Below are 19,620 nucleotides of genomic sequence, written 5' to 3'. Positions count from 1 at the left end.
CAGACAAAAATGAGCAAAAGAACTAAACCTTTATTGTAAACTCACTTGCCTGGGCTTGTTAGCTTAAGCTACAGTAAACTACTCTCCAGAGAACTGTGTAGTAAGAAAGGAGAAAACAGAAGTCTCCGGCTGCAGACTGTGACGAAAGGACTTAGTTACTTTCTATAAGACCTGGGTATGTTGAGAGATAGAGATGAATATTAGAGGAAGGAATAAAAATCCAAACAGGAGGAGAAGGACAGAGAGGAGAAGGTAAGGTGTCATGGCAGTGGAAAAGGATAAGATCAAGGAACAAGGTAGGGGGTGGGCCTCAGAGCTGAGGATACACCACTCAGTCAGAGACCATAGCAAAGAAACAGAACTGGTGAAAGGTGAATTGAAAGGAGGAAAGGAAGGTAGTCTCCATTTTTGGAGAAGGTTATTGGTGAGGAAAGTTACTGGTGAGTTAGCGAGCTGCTGGGAGGGAGATGCAGACAAGGGGTAAATAAAGCATTCGAATGAGGCTGGTATTGAAGAGCCACATGCGATATTGACACTTCACTCCCTGATTCTCCATCAGTGAAGTGTTGCCCAGCCATCTCGTTAATCATCACAAAAATTACATAGGATTGCTATTTACTGGATACTTCTACCATAAAAATTAAGAGATCTTTGCCTTCATACTAGCCTGTATCTTTCTAAAGTGTAACTGGCCTTAGGACTATTTTCTTTATCAGTATTTTGAGGAATGAATACAATAAACTACATTTTCAAGAACATTGAAAGGGAATCTTTTCTAGATATTATAAAGTAACTTGCCAGAAATCATTAAAAATGAGCTTTAACAATTATTTTATATGGTAAATTAGGGTTTTTAATATATTTAAGTCTCTGAATTTTCCCAAATTAAATGTTTAAAATACTTGCCGACAACATGAGATTGAATGGGCACATTAAAGGAAATAAATGATTTGGAAATGGGTACAGTATAAACTAAATTTGAGTACAAGATTTACTTGATTTTTTAAAATCAATTACACTAAATTACTCAACTGAACTACTCAAATATTTGGTTTCAGATTCATTCCAGCTTATAATTACTACATTTATAAAATTATTAGATTTCTTTATGCAAGGCATTTTGCATTCAATTTCCCTAGGTTCTTTTACTGCATATCTAGAACTCGAATAGTACAATGCATATCAGTGCTAAAATAATAAAGGAAAGCTTGATTCCATAATCACCCTAGTAAAGAGAGGTTCCAAGCCATTTGGAGCAGTGGTTGGACGAAATCTTCTCTTTCTCCATGTTTCAGGTCTATTTTCCCTTGTGATTTTTCCACTGGGGGGAGGAGGTGGAGGAGGAATAGGCATCATGTAATGGTTAATGGCCGGAAATTGATATCGATTCATTGCCTGGGGATTGTCCATGGAGTTCCTGAACTTCATCACTGCCTTCTTGCCCTGTAATCACATTTCGTGACATGAGAACCAGTGAAGTGGAAGAGGTGACCCAACATAACCCCAGATTAAAGACAAGACTATGATTGACACTGCATGCAAACATGACTGATAGCAATAGGCAAATTCTTCAATCTGTTGGAAAATGGCATTTTGTAGTATCCATAGCAAATTAAGTTTTCATGAATTTTTAACCATAAGTATATTTTAAAACCAAACATAGAGTGATGGCATTTTTATAGTACTTTTGAGATTTTCCTACAACAATCCATTAAATCAATGGGGACCCAATAGAATTAAGCAATTTAAAATCAAAAAGTTTGAAGTGTTGTACGTTGAAGCAGGATTGGATAGTCGTACTTTATTTATATTGATTTCACCCACCCAGATGTTATAATATTCCTTGATAATATGGTTTCAGGGAAATAAAAACCCAGACTCTGACCCAAAGACTCTATTCAGCTTATTTTCTCCTAGAAATTCAACTTGTAGGAATAAATCTCACCCAGATAACCACACAGAAACACTTATGTAAATGTGTATACACACACACACACACACACACACACACACGCAAGTGCACATGTATGCCTAAAAAATTTAATTGATCCAAGTCCATCAATAGGAAGATATTTAATATTTGCTTTGTTCTTATAATACATTCTTTCCAGACTTTATAAAGAGTAGTCTGGATCTATTCATACTGAATCGTAACATAAAAATGTCCATGCAGTGTTATTGTGCATTTCTTTTAAATAATTTATATTTGGATTTTGATAAATCAGAGATGATGAAGACTTTGAACAGAGGGTTGCCTTCGGGATTTGGATTATTAAAAATTATTATTTTCCATTTTATATATCTTTGTATTATTTGCACGTTTAGTCAACATGTATTATTACCCTAATGACTAAAATAACCAAAGATAGAATCAAAAACTATGTTAAATTTTTTAGGTATATGTGAGTCTGAATTTTCACCAATCAGTAATTTTTATATATCTGAGGTAGTTTTCTGAACTTTAAGGTATCTTTACTCATTTTTATCCAGTTTAAACCAATTTACTTGGTATTGTTTGAAATTCATTTTCATCCAATTTATTCTTTATTTTGAGATGCTTAAATTGTGATGTTATTTTTAAGAAAGGGAAGTCATTCTCCAAACATTTCTCATTGCTAAAAAAACAAAAGCAGGTTAAGCAAAGGCATCTGTAGTCCATATTTTGATTGAAAACAACATTTATGTGAAGAGAAAGGGATTTAAATAGATATTTACCAAGGGGCTTAGAATTGTTAGAATGCTTGACACTGCAGGTATTATTTATGTTCTCATTTTTCTTTTCTTACATTTTCCAATTTTTGTGTGATGGTGTGCATAGACATTGTAATAACAAATAAATATTAAAGAAGTGAAAATAAGATAATAAAACAATAAAATCAATGAGTCCAGAACTTTCTGGACTTGGGGTTTTAATTTCTAAGTACTTATCAATCAATAGCATGCCTTATTTGGAAATGGTTTAGTAAATTAAAAAAATAATAATAATCCTCTGTTTCTTACCTTGCTTTTTTACCCCAAAGCATCTTGGATAGCTTCCCATGCTGGTACAAATAATTTCACCTTATTTTTAAACATAATGTAATATTCTACAACATCTTAAAACAATAAATTCTTAGGTATCTTCAAAGTGTTCACTATCGTCAATATTACCCTCTTAAATATTCCTGAATCTATTTCTTTCCACGTGTGTGTGTTCCTAGGATAAATTCCTGTATGTTAAAATGCTTGAGCATGTTCACTTAAGATGCTGATATTCTCATATCAACATCAAATAGTTGTACCAATTTCTAGTCCTATCAAAAGTGTATAAGAAACTCTCATTCTAAGGATAATCATTTTTCAATCAAGTTATTATTTTTATTCAATTCCATCTCAACCAACCTGTTTTGGCCAAGTTGCTTTGGCCTACATCAAAGATCCTCATTCCTCATACTTAGAAAATTTGATCTGCTTAAGTCTGTTGCACCTTCAAACAATTCCCACATGCATATCTTTTACTCTTTTAGTGGGTGCCCACTACATACTCAGCAATCATACAGACTAATGTTCTTTAGGGATTCTTTGTCTGACTTTATATCAAATCATTTTCATCATCAACACCATTATAAAAATTGCATGTCTTTTCAGGCAGTATATTTTGTCTATGTACATCAAACTGTAAGCTCCAGTAAGTTAGAGGATTTGGTCTGCACTGATAATTGGCATATCACCAATGGCTGGAGCATAGTAAGGGCCCTATAGATTTCACTGGATGAAGAGTGTAAATTTAGCTAGTTGAAATCAACACAGAATTGATCTCAATCTTGTCAGTGCATGTAAGCTACCATTAAGTGCCTATTCCTTACTCACTAACACTCTGAAACTTGGAAATGGTAAAAGGCCCTGTGCAGATTTAAGGAATATATCTCCCCAGTGGCTCAGAGAAGATTTGGAAAATCACCGGAAAGAAAAATCGTTCCCTACCAGAAGAATTTGAAATTACCTGATTGAAAGTGTTCACATATCTAACAGAAAACTGAGTCCAATCAAGTAGAGTTAATAGAAATAGCTTAGAAAAGAATTATAATCACCTTGGCAAATATGGAAAGTACCCATTTGAGTACTATCTGGGGGAGAGGAAATACCACCCATTGGACTCTGAATATTTCCAGTCCTAAAGGCAAAGTTATCCCTGGAGGATACACAGGGCTTTAGCCAAAGACCTTTGAGCTTTCTGGTACCTTTGGCAAGCTCATTCCTAAGATGAGACAGGTGCACCAGGCCCTCATAACTTGATGCCACTGACATTCCGTTCTACCACACCCCTCATTCTGATTCCATACTCACCAGGCAACCTTCTCATTGTGATCTGGCTTCCCATGCAGGTCTGCCCACGGGGGGAAAACGTACTGCTTCTACAAGCTTTGATTTATTGGCTATCTGGTGAATTAATGACCCCTAATTATGATTTGATTCCCTATTTTGATTTACTATCATGAGAAAAATGGGCTTGTCATGTATTATTTTAGTTAGCCTAAGACAATCTCTCAGGGCCTGACCATTCCGGAACACTAAGCTAGTCCAGGAATGGACACTAAAGCTACTAAACAGGAACTCTCTGGACATTGAAAGTGGAGACCAGATCCTAGAAAGTGTAAACCTAATTGGCTTACGACCTAACAAGTTCCTGCCTAGTTCTAAGCAGTCTTCCCTAGACGAAATGCCACCACTTTTGGTTTAACTTCTTCTTCTTTCCAAGAAACTGCTATTAAATTCATTTTTAATTTTGTGAAACCTTTGTTAAGGTTTGTAAAGAGTACTTCACAAGCTGAGAAGCATAGTAACTGGATTAAAATATTATTTATGATATTAGGGTTATATTTATACATTTAATGTGAAAAATAATCACTTATATCTGAATTAATTTCTTTGTGTCAAGGTTATCTGTCAGCTTTAGATAAAAAAAATCTTAATTTCATGTCTCATGCTTCATAATAATGAATGTATCTAAATTTATCCATTTGAACATAGTTACAATTGTACTTATAACCCGGTTCTTTCTTAAGCTGGCAAATGTTTCTCTGTGGGCTTGGAAATACAAACAATACCTTCCCTAATAACCAAATGTCCCAACTATCCTTCCCTGTTTAAGTAACTCATATTTTATGGCTACCATACCTCCTTCCTGTGCTCTCTTAAAGTAAGTGAAAATTACCTGAGATGTAACCTTGAAAAGGAAGTGGAGTCAAGCATCTGCATGTGATTAATTCACGAATCTTTTTTAAGATGGACATTCTTTTCCTTCTATATCCAAACTTCTCTAGAGTCAAACTTGAAGCAATTTCATACACTGATGGTAAAGTAAGTCAGCATGCAAATGCAAACCTATTCTTGGAAAGTTTCATTTTCTAGGTTTCATGCATTTAAAATTTGGAAGCAGTCAACACTGGGTCTATTCTGATATAAGTCATACTTAGCTATAAAAAGTTCCTTTTTGTTTTTCATATAATCTTTCAAATTAATGAGAGATCATCTTACATTATTACTTATCTATTCCTTACTTTTTCCCCAATTACACAAAAATTATAGGCCTTCCAATTAATTAAACAAGTACATAGTAAGTACTTAATGAGCGCACAATATAAATTTCACTGAATAGATAAATTGAATCGAGCAACATTAAAACTGTGGTAATCCAATATTCTAATCAAAGATAAAAAGAATTCTTGAAGAAATAACCTTTACCCCAATGGGAAATGGAGCTTCATTTTCCAGCAGTGTGGTTTTTGATCTAGACCCTGATGTTACCTTTGGAACAGTTCCTACTGCAGGAGTCCTGGGAAGAGGTTGTAATCGAATTGGAGGCTGCATATTTCCTGGAGCAGTGTATGGTCGAGGGGCTGTCTAGACAATTAGGGGGAAAAAAATTCCATTTAAATTAGTATCTTGACATGTTTCCAGAACCAATTAATAACTCAACAAATTGCCTGGAGTAATTAATGGTGCTGTTTTACTGAACAGATTAAACTTTAATTATGTCCTTCCATTATACATACCCCTATGACCCAAAGTATTTGTTAAAACATATGGTGTGGAAGTCCTTCTCATATCTAAATGCCACAATTACAGAGTGTATTAGATAAAGGAGGTGTTCTCTGTTAGGCTCCTGCATTTTATTTATACTATAAACTCGCTGACAATACGTAATTGATTCTGTGCATAGCATGGCTTTGCTCAATTAAATGTTAAGTTGACTAAAGTTCCTATTTTAGAGATCTAAAGGGATATGATTGGAATGAACTCATTTTTGTTTAAATGTTCTCAGTGTTACTGTCCAGGGTTCTTGGCCTTCTTCATCAATGGAAATTGTTAAGAGACCAGACAGGAAAATTCAGGCAAGGCTTTATTGGGGGTCCCGCTGCAGCAGGGGAGAAGGAAACAACAGGTTCCCTTGCTTGTTCACCTGCTCAGGGTGGAGGGGGTTGTAAGCTGGCTCCTTTTATGGGGTGGGGGTGGAAGCAGGCCCAGGAGTCGGCCAGAGGGGTGGCTGAGGTGGTCTGCCCACCCTTTGGTAGGGTTGTGTTCGGTGGGTGCACTGTACCCTGCTTTTGCTTTCAACACTCTGCTTTTGCTCTCAGTTCTTCAGAAGTGGCAGTTGGGCTTTTAGTTTTTTTTTTTTTTGTATCTTCTTGTCCATAATTTGTCCCAACTGTGCATGTATACAGTTATTTTTAGACCCTTCTAGTATCTTTGTATTTTGTTGCTCCAGGAGATGTTTGTCCAGGTGCAAGCATTGCAGCCACTGCCCCAAAGAGTCCCAGATCGTGACCTTCCTCATCAACATAAATTCTAGTCTGAGTCCTTTAAGTCTAAGGTTGGTGCTGAAGCAAAAAGCAACCAATATGATTCAAAAAGAGGAAAGGGGAGTGCTTAGCTCTAATGCATCACCATTTAGTTAGCCTCTTCCATGAAATATTAGGAAAACAAAAATGAAAAATAGTCACTGGCAGCTTTGGAAAACACTATAAAGATGGCGATGTTTTCCAGGCTGCGTATTTTCCATTTGCCCCTCTTCTCTGTCTTCTCTGTTCCGCTCTGGCTGCTGGGAGTCATTTCTTCATGGACCACACCAACTACACCAACTTTGCCAGTGAAAGACACTAGCAGGAGGTCAAAAGGTAAGAGGGAAGGAGAATGGAACCATAATGCTCCTGGACCCTTCCCACCAAGGTCATGATGGTACAGCTGGCTCCCTCTACCAAAGTCCACAGCTCCTGTCAGGAAGTCCTCTCCCAGAACCCACCTGCTGGTTCTGGTACCCAGTCCCTTCATTTCCCCCTTAGGTCTTTGTGGTGTGGTTTCCTATTGTGCTCACCCCAGCATGCTTTACATCCCTAGTTGGTTTTCCTTAAACCTCCTGCATTTTTGTAAATAGTTTCTTTATTAAACCCTTCCTAATTACCCTATTTGTGTGAGCCATCTGTTTCCTGCTGAGACCCTGACTGATGTATTTTCTAATCAAGAATGCACTGCAGAGAACACCAAAAGTGCCAGTTCAGAACATTAGATGTGCCTTTGGGGGCACTGACAGAACATTGTAACTTTAGCATAAAGATCAGCAATGTTTCAAAAATGGAAAAAAACAAGATGCTTGGCCCAGTTGTTCTATTACAATAGAACAGTAGAAAATCTATTAAGAATAATACATGCAAATTTGGTTAAGAGGGTATGAGAAGGACAGTATATAAATGATTCATGAATAAGCTTAATTACAATGACTCTAAAGCATAGTGACAACAAATATTCAACTCTGGAAATGTGTTGTATAGATGCATTAAAAATGGTGATAGGGCAGCTCCCACCAGCAAAAACTGGTCTTAATGCCATCTCCACAAGCATGTCATATGCTGTTAAAGCTCTGAGTTTGTTAAGTCAACATTTGTTGAATTCCAACTCTAAATGAAAAAGTAAAATGAGTAACGTAAGTAAATGAAAAAGTAAAAAAAAGTAACGTCTAATGGCAACACAGGACAATTAGTGCCAAATGACCACTGAACACTGTCAAAGAGACAATAACAACAAAACACCTGAGAACCAACAGAACCGAGATCTAAAAGTTAGTAATAAGCCAGTGAGGCTAGTAAAATTAAAGTTTCACAGGAGCAGTTATATCTTATCCAAATGGATGAGCAAGAGAAGAAGATGAACAGACAAGAGGAAGGGTAAATTTGAACGTCCAAGTAAGAAGATCCAATTGTGGGCCAGACATGGGAAGGGTGGCAAAGATGATATCCCCCAGTATCTGTTTTCCCTTCCTCATATAAAGAATATTCATTAGAGAACATGACTATCACAAGTAAAGACCATATTTTCTAGCATCTCTTGCAACTCTGTATAGATGTATGCCTCCGTGTTGGCCAACAAGATGTAAGGAGAAGTTATACGTGAAACTTGCAGACCATGCCCTTAGAAGAAATGTGTCTTCATTTTCCCTTTATCCCCTTCTCTCTGGCTGAAATATCCACAGGTGATACACCACCTTGGCTTATGTGAATGAAGGCAACACATAAATTTGGCAGATCAATGACACAAAAGGAATTAGCTTTTGAAGACTTATAGAGTAGAGATAGCACAGGTGCTGAGGCTCAGGTGTGTGTGTTGGGGTAGGGAGTGCATCCTTATATTAAAGTCATTATTTTGGTCTCTGCACACAAACCTAGACAGAAAGCCAAGTGGACTGACTAGAGGAGTATTTGATTTAAAGAAACAGGACAGGAGTTCCCACTGTTGCACAACAGGATTGGCAGCATCTTGGGAGCACTGGGACACAGGTTTGATCCCTGGCCTGGGGCAGCGGGTCAGAGGATCCAGCATTGCTGCAGCTGCAGCTTAGGTCACAACTGTGACTTGGATCTGATCCCTGGCTCAGGAACTTCCTATGCCATGGGGTGGCCAAAAAGAAAAAAGAAAAAAGAAACAGGACATAAGCCTCTCTGAGCCAAGAGGTGAAAGGTCTTAAAACCTACAAAGAGAAATCAAAACTAGAAGCTTTCTGAACAAGCGGATCAGATCACCCAAAAGAATTATTTTGATCTCTGTCAAACAGATATGCCTTAAGACTCTCTCCTGTCAAAAAATTCAACTGAACACAAAAACATTAAATATAGGATTCAAAAAGCAGGTTACTATAAACTAGAACGTGATCTATTCGCTGCTGCCATCTAAATTTTACTTTCCCACATTTGCATACAGTTATCATTCAGCTAGATGAATGTGGCAGTCAAATGTTTAACTGATTACATGTATCTCTCAAAACAAATCTGCACCATTCAACTAACAGCTGTGAGCTACAAACTGTAGTAGTTCACATCAGAAGCCACCTTAAATTTGCTATATTTTAAACTGTTCGTAATACATTTTCTTGGAGTAAATACGGCACTTTAGCTTAACATTTTCAATACTGTACCAGGACGTGAATTGAAATTGACTACCTGGTGATTACTCAGCTGAGCTGAGCATTTCTAATTTCTAAAGAAGATCTCTGGGAGTGAATTTTCTAAGCTTGTACAAAATTAGTTGAATGACTTTCCACAGTTTTAATGGAAGGGTGCCGCTAAAAGCCTACATGCTATTTTGAAAGTTTAGGTGCAATTAGTGACCAAATGCAATAACTATTCACTGAATGCTTTCCTTATTCACTCAAGAAAATTAAAAGAGAAAAACTGATGGCAATATCCCAAAAGGAATATCATTTTCTTCTTCATGGCACCTGGCAGTCAGGAGTCAGATTTAGAGGATACATCACCACACTGGAAAACAAAAAGAAGGACCTGAATTTCTGTAAAATGGGAGCTACAATTCCAAGATCACAATAGGTATCCCTTATAGGCAGAAGCGCCGCAGGGGGTGATCAAGTGAAGAATCCTGGCTTACCAGACAGAAAGGTTTCTAAAGTGCTGGTGCCAGTGTTTCCTGTAATTTTCAAATTACTTTCTCACTCCTGCCACATTAAGATCTCCTGGATGTATCATAAACTACTTATTGAGGCTGTTCAGCTGGAAAATTGAAAAGAAAGCCTTTCAAGGGTTTTTCCTCTCTGAAACAGGTGGGAAGATAGAAAACGGCACTTGATTGTTTCTTTTGTTTCACCCAGGAAAAGCTTTTGAGAGTCTAGCAAAGTTGCCACCCAATCAAAGAATTATTTGTGTACATATACATTTAAATGAAGCCTGGAAATACAACAAAGGGAAGACAGTTGCTTTTCATAACTTGAGCTGTTCATCGGGAAATGTCAAAACATATTTACCTTTTGAAAATGTCAAAGCTTAACACTTTATGTGATGAATCTACTTCAGCAATCTGTGAAAGCATTGCAATTCCTCTATAAATATTGTGCAATCCCAAAAGAAAAATCCATGCTAACAAGGAAATAGATTAGGCCACACAAAGCAGGAATAAAGATGTAATCAAGCGATTCATTTACAACCTAAACCATCGACCTCCAGCAAATATTTTGCAGATCTTTTCCTGTATCTATATTGTTTCAAGCTGCCTTACCTTCCTTCATGCAAATGCCACTCCCAGGTTATAGATGAATAGAACTGGAAGAAATGTCATTGTGAAATTTCTTTAAATAGAATTTCTATACTATAATTATTTTTAGAGTATGTGCACACACTTTTGATAAAAGAAGTTCAAATATAAGTATCTGGCCCAACATGTTCAGTATCACTGAATTTGTGTGCATAAAGAAGTTTACAGAGAAGGTGAGAGTGGAAGAAACAGCAAGAACAAATCCAGAGGTCAAAAAATATAGAACATATATGGAACACCAGCAGTTCAATTGTGCTACATTGTAGGGTGCTAAAGGGTAATTGTGAGAGCTAAACTGATGTCATATCTTGGGGTCTTAAATGTCAGGTGCAAGAGTCTGGGCTTTTCTATAGGTGACATAGAGCCAGTGAAGGTATTTGGGCATGTAAGAAAACTAATCTAGCAGTACCAAAACGGATTTGACAGCGGTAATATTGATTGAAGGTGAGACATTCAGTAGAGGCAATGGTGAACGGATACAAGACTTGTGTTTTCATCCAGTAAGATTCCTAGAATGATACCCAGAGAGTATTCTTTCTGAGCGTAATAAGAAATCATAAATTAATTAGTTGGCATGGTAGAGGTTAGAGTGTTGAATATGACTCACCTGTGTTATTGGACAGGCATGCCCTTCATCAACCAGAACACCATGGCTGCGGTTCGTCTTGGGACCAAGAGGGGGGTGGGGAGACAGGATTGGCATGTTATTTTCTATAGTCCATCTTGTGTTTTCTCCCTAGAATAAGAAAATAATTTAACAAATTAATGCATGATTAGTAATCTAGTTAGTGCCTGTCAGAAGTACTTCCTCGTTTTTTTCAAAAGTGTTCCTTCTCAGGACTATCTTCTCCTAGCCAGGAGACGTTTCCATAGCTGGACTTGGGAGTTGGGTGTGGCCGTGAGAGGCGGGAAACTGGGTGTGCTTTATCCAAAGAAATAGCTGTGCTCCAAGTAATAGCTACAAATGCAGTGTGTCCTTAGTTTTAGCAAGAATATTATTTAAGGAGTTCCCATTGTGGCTCGGTGGAATCGAACCTGACTAGTATCCATGAGGACATGGGTTGGATCCCTGGCCTCGATCAGTGGGTTAAGAATCTTAAGGTACCACGAGCTGTGGTGTAGGCCAGCAGCTGCAACTCTGATTCGACCCCTAGCCTGGGAACTTCCATATGCCTTGAGTGGGGCCCTAAAAAGAAGAAAAAAAAGAATATTATTGAATCTGCTTTAAGTGGATCACTACAAGAAGTACAGTGTCCCTCACTCCTCTGATGGGCAGAGACTACAGGAAAGTATGACTTGTCTGCCTGAAAAATAATTAAATAATGCCATCCACAAAGGGTTATATATTACATAAAGGGGACCTAAAACATAGGTCTTTTGCCAAGTGCAGCTATAGGTGAAAACTGTTACAAATAAAAATTGTACAGGGAGGAAATGGAATGTCTATCAGGAATTTCTGCCAATGCTGTAACATGCCCATGTACCTGGTTAGTGTGCCTGGCAATCTGGGTGAGAGTGAATAGAGTACAGTTTCAGGCAGTGCTAGTCACCCTTTACTTCCAGTACCCATTTTCTCCATCAACATTTCAGCAGATGAATTATAGAACTCAATTTATCTGCTGAGAATCTGGAACTCAAGTCCTTGATACAGGACGATTGGCAAAGTTGATTTAACCACAAAACTCCACACACCAACTTTTCTGATCTTGAAAAGCTGACGTATCTTCTATTAATTAACAACGCTTTTGTGTTGAATAACTTTTGACTAGATAAAATAGATAGAGTCTATCAGGCAGGAAGGAAAATTACTGTTTCCTATGGCAAGTTATTCTACAGAAGTTTTACGAACATTCATCAGTTTGTGAAACGTGTCTTAAGCCCCACATTTGTTAACACTACACAGAAAATGAAGAACACCACGCGGGTTTAAATGGCTCAAGAAACTGAGTAAAACTGCCAACCTGAACTGAAACCTTGCAAACATGCCTAATTGAATCTCTCATCTCTTGATTTAAATAAAGTAGAAAACAAGGAATTTTAAAATGCCTTCACAGCATGTCTGAATCTTAAGCTTTTGATTGCTAATGCAGATCTTTCCTACCATATATTTTCAAGGATCATGTTCACATGACAACCTACCATTGGATAGTTCTTAAAATGCGCTGTTTCCCATCACACTGGGAACGTCACCATCTATTTTTACCTTCTTATGACAAACAAATCTTTTGGTTTCTATCACAAATCAATAAATTAAACACAAAAGCAAAATTCCAAACTTGAAAAGAATGTCTTGAAGTTTTTCTTTGAATGACTTGTGCCTTATACAATTTCTCTTACATGGCAAATTCCTATTTTGTCACAATCTTCCATAATAATAGTGGCCAAGATTTAAGCTTGGCGGAACCAACCTTTGACCTCAATTATGTATTACTCCGTAATAAATTGCCCCCATGGAACTTCAATAATAATAGTACCACTGGCCTTCAAAATCATGAAATAATATTATGAAGTAAAAGAGTTACCTTAACTCCTTACCTTAAATCTCTGAATTCGCTCCTTCCTAGCCAAGGTCTCCAGTTTCTTTTTAATTTCAAGCTGATGGTAACGCTAAGCATATAGGAAAGAGCGGAAGAGAGAATCATAACAATTATAGCAAAGAGTTTTTTAGGGGAAAATAATCCCAGCAGCTCACTATATTCTCAATGACCTCTCTTGTCATTGAGATGAAAAAGAATCACCTGTATAAGTGTGCAAGTGGGAATATAAATTGGTACAATTCTGTGAAAAGCCAATTCCTAACATACATTAAGCAGTTAAAAGTGTTTCTACTTATAACCAATAAATTTCACTTCTAAACCTAGGGCAAAATCTGAATAATAGAAAAAAAAATGTTTTATGCACAAGATGCTGTCTAAATGGTTTTTTTGTTTTTCCTTCAAAGCAAAAATTCAGAAGCAATATAAACTTTAAAGGGAATGGTTAAGTACATCCACACAATTGAATAAAATTACTAAGATAAGGTTCATAAAGATTTGTTTAAAAAATGGAAACTGCATGTCATGCCGTTAAAAGTAGGATGCAGAATTGCACAGAAATATGGTTGTATTGATCGAGTTCATACTGGGTGCCCGTCCTTGTGCTGGGCAAGTGCTTTGGGAACAATTCCAATTGCTAAACAGGATCGTTTTACCAATGAAGAATTGGAGGCAGAGAGAGGATCATGAACTTGCCCCTGGTCACACAGCTAGTCAGTGGTAGAACTGTAATTTGAACCTTGGTCTGACACTAACTTCCTGTTTGGCTTTTCCCCCCCCAAAAAACCATGTTCCTCTCACAACATAGCATGTTTTTATTATGCCTAAATATGACTAGGGGAGTTCTTGCTGTGGTGAAGTGGGTTAAGAATCTGACTACAGCAGCTCTGGTAGCTGTGGAGACACAACAGGTGGCTCGGATTCAATCCCTGGCCCAGGAACTTCCATATGCCATGAGTGTGGCCATTAAGTTAAAAAAAAATATATATATATATATATAGGCAAGAGACTAAAAGGAAATCTGAGTATATTAACAGCTGTTATCTCTGAGAGGAGAGATTACATAGGGTTTTCTTTTTTATGATCTCTTGTGTTTTCTTATTTTTCAGGAATATATTAATTATATAACTTAAAAATAAACCTCACCTAAAAATGATCTGCTTACAATTTGCTTTAAAATCATTCAGATGCATTTGAAAATATCTGATTTACTGGCTCTTTTAAAAAGTGTTTTTTCTCAGTTCTTGATCCCCTCCTGCTGTCTTGGGACTCTGCAGACTCAAATCATTCCTTCCTGGGTATCATCAATCCTCTTCTTAAAACCTTTCTTCTCTCCTTCTTTCCTCTTATCTCATCCACTTATCACTAAACGTTATTAAATTCACTATCAATCATCTTCCATTTATTCTCAACTCACCACAGTCACCCGCTCCCACCCTCACTCTTCTTTCTGTTCCTGAAACTACATTCACCAAAGCCATCAACGTCTCTGTCCTCCAGGTCAAAGGTAATTTCTTTTATTTTCCCAGTAGTCATCTTATTTAACCATTCTTCAGTTTGTGAGACCCTCCTAGTTCCCAGGCCACCGTTTGATCAGGTTTTCCCACCACTTGAGGCTCTTTTCTGGCCCATATTGTTGTTCCTGATCTCCTACAATGCACACCCCAAGCCAGAAGCCTCGGAGCAGCTCTGGGTGCCTCCTTCGCCCTCCTGGTCCAGATCTCCATGGACAGCTGCATCGCTCCAGCATTTCCCTTCCTGCCGTCAGCCCACACCCTCTGGCAACAGCTTCCTAATTGACCTCCCATCTCCAATCTTTTCCAGCTCATTAATCCATCTTCCACATTTTTAGCAACATCATCTTTCTAAAACGGCTCTGCTCATTTATTTCACTCCCCTGCTGAAAAATGTTTCATCGCCTCATCACCTACACTCCAAACGTAGCTGTGAACGGAAAGCCTCCAGAAACGAGGCCCCTACTTATTGGAGAGTATCACTTCCTGCCACTCTTTCAACCAACCAACAGTGCAGTCTGGCCTCAGTGAGCTTTCCTTTCCATCCACAAGGTCCCTTCACACCTCTGTAACTTCATACCCGATACCTGCATTCTCTGGAATGCCTTTCTTGTGCTTGCATGTTGAGTCTCACTCTAGGTTCAGTTCAAAGAGCAGGACCTCTGTTCAGCTTCCTCTGACTCTCACAGAGACAAGTCATCATTCCCTGCTTTTCTGAGCTCAGTCTGTTTTTTCCTCTCTTCTAGCATTTGATCTCTTTCTACAGCATTTTTTTAAAAAATTGTATCTCGCGGCTACATCACACAGCCCCATACTGGTACATGGTAAGCCTGCAATTAATGTTTATTGCATGAATGAATACATGAATATTAATACAACAACATTAGTAAACAGCATCAGCATAAACTGATGTGAGGCAAATGTGACAATTTAGAAATATTTTATTTTTAAATTATATTAAAATATATATAATTAAATATTTTACATAATAGCATTTATATAAGATATTTACTTCAAACTTTAAGAATACATAAAGACTCTTGGATCTCCCTGGTGGCTCAGAGGGAGGATCTGGTGTTGGCACTGCTGTGGCAAGTGTTCAGTCCCTGGCCCAGGACTTTCCACATGCCTCAGGCGAAACAAACAAACAAAATGCATATAGACTCTTTAATAATAGCATATTTAACAATTATTATGTGTCTGTTATATGAAATTTTGGAAGACCAAGGTTCAGGGATTCAAGACTAATACAGAAATTGGTGCCTACTAATTAAGCTTGAAATTACGTATAGATTAATTTTACACTACATTTTCTAAACATTAGTTGTGAAATTCCAAAAAATACTTTTATAAGAAGGGAACTGGAGTAGGGTCATAAATAATAATTCTACGTAATTCATGCACATGATATAAATCACAAAATGAATTCCTAAATTAACAGATCATGCACATATGAAGTAAATGCAATACTTGCTCAATTTAATAGTCACATAATAACAAGTATTTTCAGTGGCAGTACACTTCCTATTGGCTTACTGATGATTCTACAGTTGTTCATAAATGTTTACTGCACCTACAGGTCAATGGTTTTATGAGCCGAGTTTTCTGATTTACGGCTACATGGTCAAATCAAGAAGTGACATGTTTATTCACAGACATTAAAACTGTGTTGATGCATGATGCTGAAAGTTCCATGGAGCAAGGCTAAAATAATTTATCAAGTTAGCTAGATATCCTACTAAAAATACCATGTCAGATAAAAAAAAAAAAAGTTGCTGATGCTTGGGTTGTGAATCTAGGCTGACCAATTTGACCTAAAGTAGGAGGGACAACAGATGTTTCAGTGACTGTTCCCTGAAACATAGCATACGCCCTGAGCTTCAGAGTCTTAAAAGAATAACAAATCTGAAATAATTCATGACAGTAGCATTACTGATATTTAAACAGATTGTCACCTTTTTTTTAGCAAATGGAAATTGAGGTACAGATGGTGAGGTCTGGTGTGTTTTAGAGTAGCCATTACGGATTAAAAAATCTACACTTGTTAAATTAAATATCACAAAATTTATAATAATGTCCATATTCTTCCCTAACTGAAATGGAAAAATGCTTACTTCAGCATCTTGTCCCCTCACTACCTAGATAGATATATTTCTCAGATGACCTTGTTCCACTCCTTTTAAGTGAAAAACAGGAAGAACTCCTCTCCTTCGGTACAGAAAGTACTATTAATTATCATACTAGAAAATATCAACTGTAAAGAAAACAGTTAATACTTGTACCTCCATATCAAGAACCTTATGGAAAATAGCCTGGGCTAAGCATTCCCGGATGTATTTCTGGTGATCCCTCTTCATGATATTTAGTTTGTATTCCTTTTCAGAAAGTATTCTTCCATTTCTTGTGATCTGTCATGAATAAATGAAACATTACATAGAAATACAAAGTAGAAAATGCATTGTTAGTTGCCTATAGGAGAGAGCCAGAGAGACAGACAGTCAATCAGACAGACGGAGAAAGAGGCAGTGTCTTTTAAGCCTAACGGAGTATAGTACCATGGTTGATAAACTTTCACTTATAATGAATATTTCATGAGGTAAAAAAAAGAGAAAGGCAGTTTCATATACCCATCATTGTGAAAACACATACAGGTGGTGCTCTTGACGTTTAAAACAAGGTTTTCATTACAGTAACAACTTTCCCTTGATGGAACCCAGGTGTTCTTTTCATTTCTCTTTTTTGGAACACATTCGGGAAGAAGGGATGGGGTGCTACCTTGAAACAATGAATAGGAGCGGTGATCACAGGACTGATGATCTCACAGGAAATACCCTGAAGGGCAAAAAATGTAAGCTACAGAGGCTCTCATCGGTATGTTTTTAAAGTAATTTGTTTCATTACTTTGTTTTCACACTGTTTCTTCCACTCTCCAGCCCAGAATTGTAATTCAATTTGCTGTGATTTAGGTATTTTCAGATTATGCACGACTGTAAATATAAAATAATTCAAATTGGTTTCGAGCGATATCATGGTCGAGTCCCAGGAGTGGTAGTTGCTGATTTTTTATTTACATTTTTCTTTTCCTTTATTCCTTTCTATGGGCGTTTCCGTTGTATTTTCCTGCATCTTCTCTAAACTGAGGATGTCATCCTTTCTGAATAATCATCTTGCTGCTTTTCACTTATTTAAACTCTGTTCTTTCACACCTAAAGTCCACATATTTCTTAATTTTGATAACTAGCTTTTTAGCACTGTGGTTGCAACTTATTGGAGTGCTGAGATCAGCTAGAGTTGTAGAGCTGTGTACAAGTGATTGGTTATTGACCATCTTTTGGGGGGGGGCGCACCTGCGGGATATGGATGTTGCCAGGCTAGTGGTCTAATCAGAGCTATAGTTGCTGGCCTACACCACAGCCACAGCAACACGGGATCCGAGCCGTGTCCGAGACCTACAGCATAGCTCACGGCAGCGCCAGATCCTTAACTCACTGACCAAGGCCTGGTATCAAACCCACATCCTCATGGTTACTACTTAGATTCGTTTCCACTGAGCCATGATGGGAACTCCTGATCATTTTTTTTTTTATGAATGCATTTTCTAATAGAAGAAAGGAGTGTGGTTGTAGCAAGTGTGCTTGGAATTACAAATCACTCAGTTACAGTTTTTGAAATGTGTTGTCCATTGGAAATCATGGCACATCTATCCAGTCGGGAAAAACTGTTGGGAACATCCTATGGCCCCCATAGCACTGCACTTGCTATTGTTTGCTCCTCAAGGAGCATCTAATCTCCCCAACTAGGTGCTCCTATAGGGCAGAAGTTCTTAAACTTGAACCAGCACCTGAAGAATCACCTGGAAGACAAGTTTAAAAAGATGGATGGACCCCACCACACAGTTTCTGACTCAACAGATCTGGGGCTCTAGAATGTGCATTTTCTAACAAGTTCCCAGGTGACACTGAATACTCCTGATTCAGGGACTATGTGTGAACAACCGCCTTAGAGAAAAGAATGTATTCTTGTTTGAATTGCCATGCCCATAATCAGTGTGCTTGATAATAATAAGTGCTAGTTCATGATGTTGATAAATAAATACAAAATCCTTCCCATTTAGTTATTCATTCATTATTTTTAGCCACCTCTGCAGCATGTAGAAGTTCCCAGGCAAGGGATCGAACCCATGCCACAGCTGTGACCTGAGCCACAGCAGCGACAGTGCCAGATCTTTGACTGACACCAGGGAACTCCAAGGTGTTCCCATTTATATATGAAGCTCAGAGACTGTTATCCAAAGAAGTAGTGTTAATAGTAACCTCAATAATCACAACCAGCATTTATTACACATCTCTAATAGTCACAACAATCCTGGGGGCTAGGTATCATTATCTTTATTATCTTCCTTCAATTGAAGAAGCTGGAGCTGAGAACGTCAGGGTGCATTTTGCTGACAATTCTGCCTAGTAAATGGTAGAGCAAGGTTTCAGCCAGGTCTGTCTGATAATAAAGCCCCAGGAGACAAAAAGCAAGTTCTCTGAGATCTACCCAGACAGAGTGCCAAGCACATAAACAATTAGAAATGTAATGCATATCCTTTCAACTCCATGGCAACAAGAGTTAAGGAAACCTACCATGTTTTAAGAAAGTAAACAGCTAAAATCATTAGTCACACTTTTCTATAACCATATTCCTTACTTCGAACAGAAAACTATAGTATTTTTAAAAGGCTTTCTCATTATAGACATTTAGAGAAGTGGAAACTTTGTGGAAATGATAGTTTTGAAGCTAATGAAAGACACTAATTTATCAATAAACCATTACAGAAAATGAAAGAGTTTGTAAAAATTTAAAAGAAAAATTTTGAACTGTTTATTTCTTCCACACCATATCCTGCGATTATTAAAAACAATATTTTTTTCTGAGGACAGTAAAATTTTCTCTATCCTTATTCCCTAACCTCCCTAATAGTTCCTAGTTTGTACAATAAGTTCAATAAATATGTG

At 37.5% G+C, this 19,620-nt stretch overlaps 1 protein-coding gene across 2 annotated transcripts in view; it reads right to left on the bottom strand.

Annotated features, from left to right (window-relative positions):
- The window catches only part of ERICH3 (glutamate rich 3), a 110,107-nt gene that overhangs the window by 57,486 nt on the left and 33,001 nt on the right, over positions 1-19,620 (bottom strand). For both annotated transcript variants that reach the window (XM_047788634.1, XM_047788635.1), the window contains exons 3-7: positions 16,903-17,028; positions 13,108-13,179; positions 11,180-11,308; positions 5,725-5,883; positions 1,225-1,443 (exon numbers count right to left, since the gene is read on the bottom strand). In XM_047788634.1, coding sequence (XP_047644590.1) covers positions 1,225-1,443; positions 5,725-5,883; positions 11,180-11,308; positions 13,108-13,179; positions 16,903-17,028 — 705 coding nt within the window. The remainder of the gene's footprint in view (positions 1-1,224; positions 1,444-5,724; positions 5,884-11,179; positions 11,309-13,107; positions 13,180-16,902; positions 17,029-19,620) is intronic.

This window comes from Phacochoerus africanus, chromosome 8 (genome assembly GCF_016906955.1).
Source record: "Phacochoerus africanus isolate WHEZ1 chromosome 8, ROS_Pafr_v1, whole genome shotgun sequence".
NCBI lineage: Eukaryota > Metazoa > Chordata > Mammalia > Artiodactyla > Suidae > Phacochoerus > Phacochoerus africanus.
The sequence above is the reverse complement of the archived record's forward strand: the minus strand, read 5'-3'. Positions and strand labels throughout refer to the sequence as shown.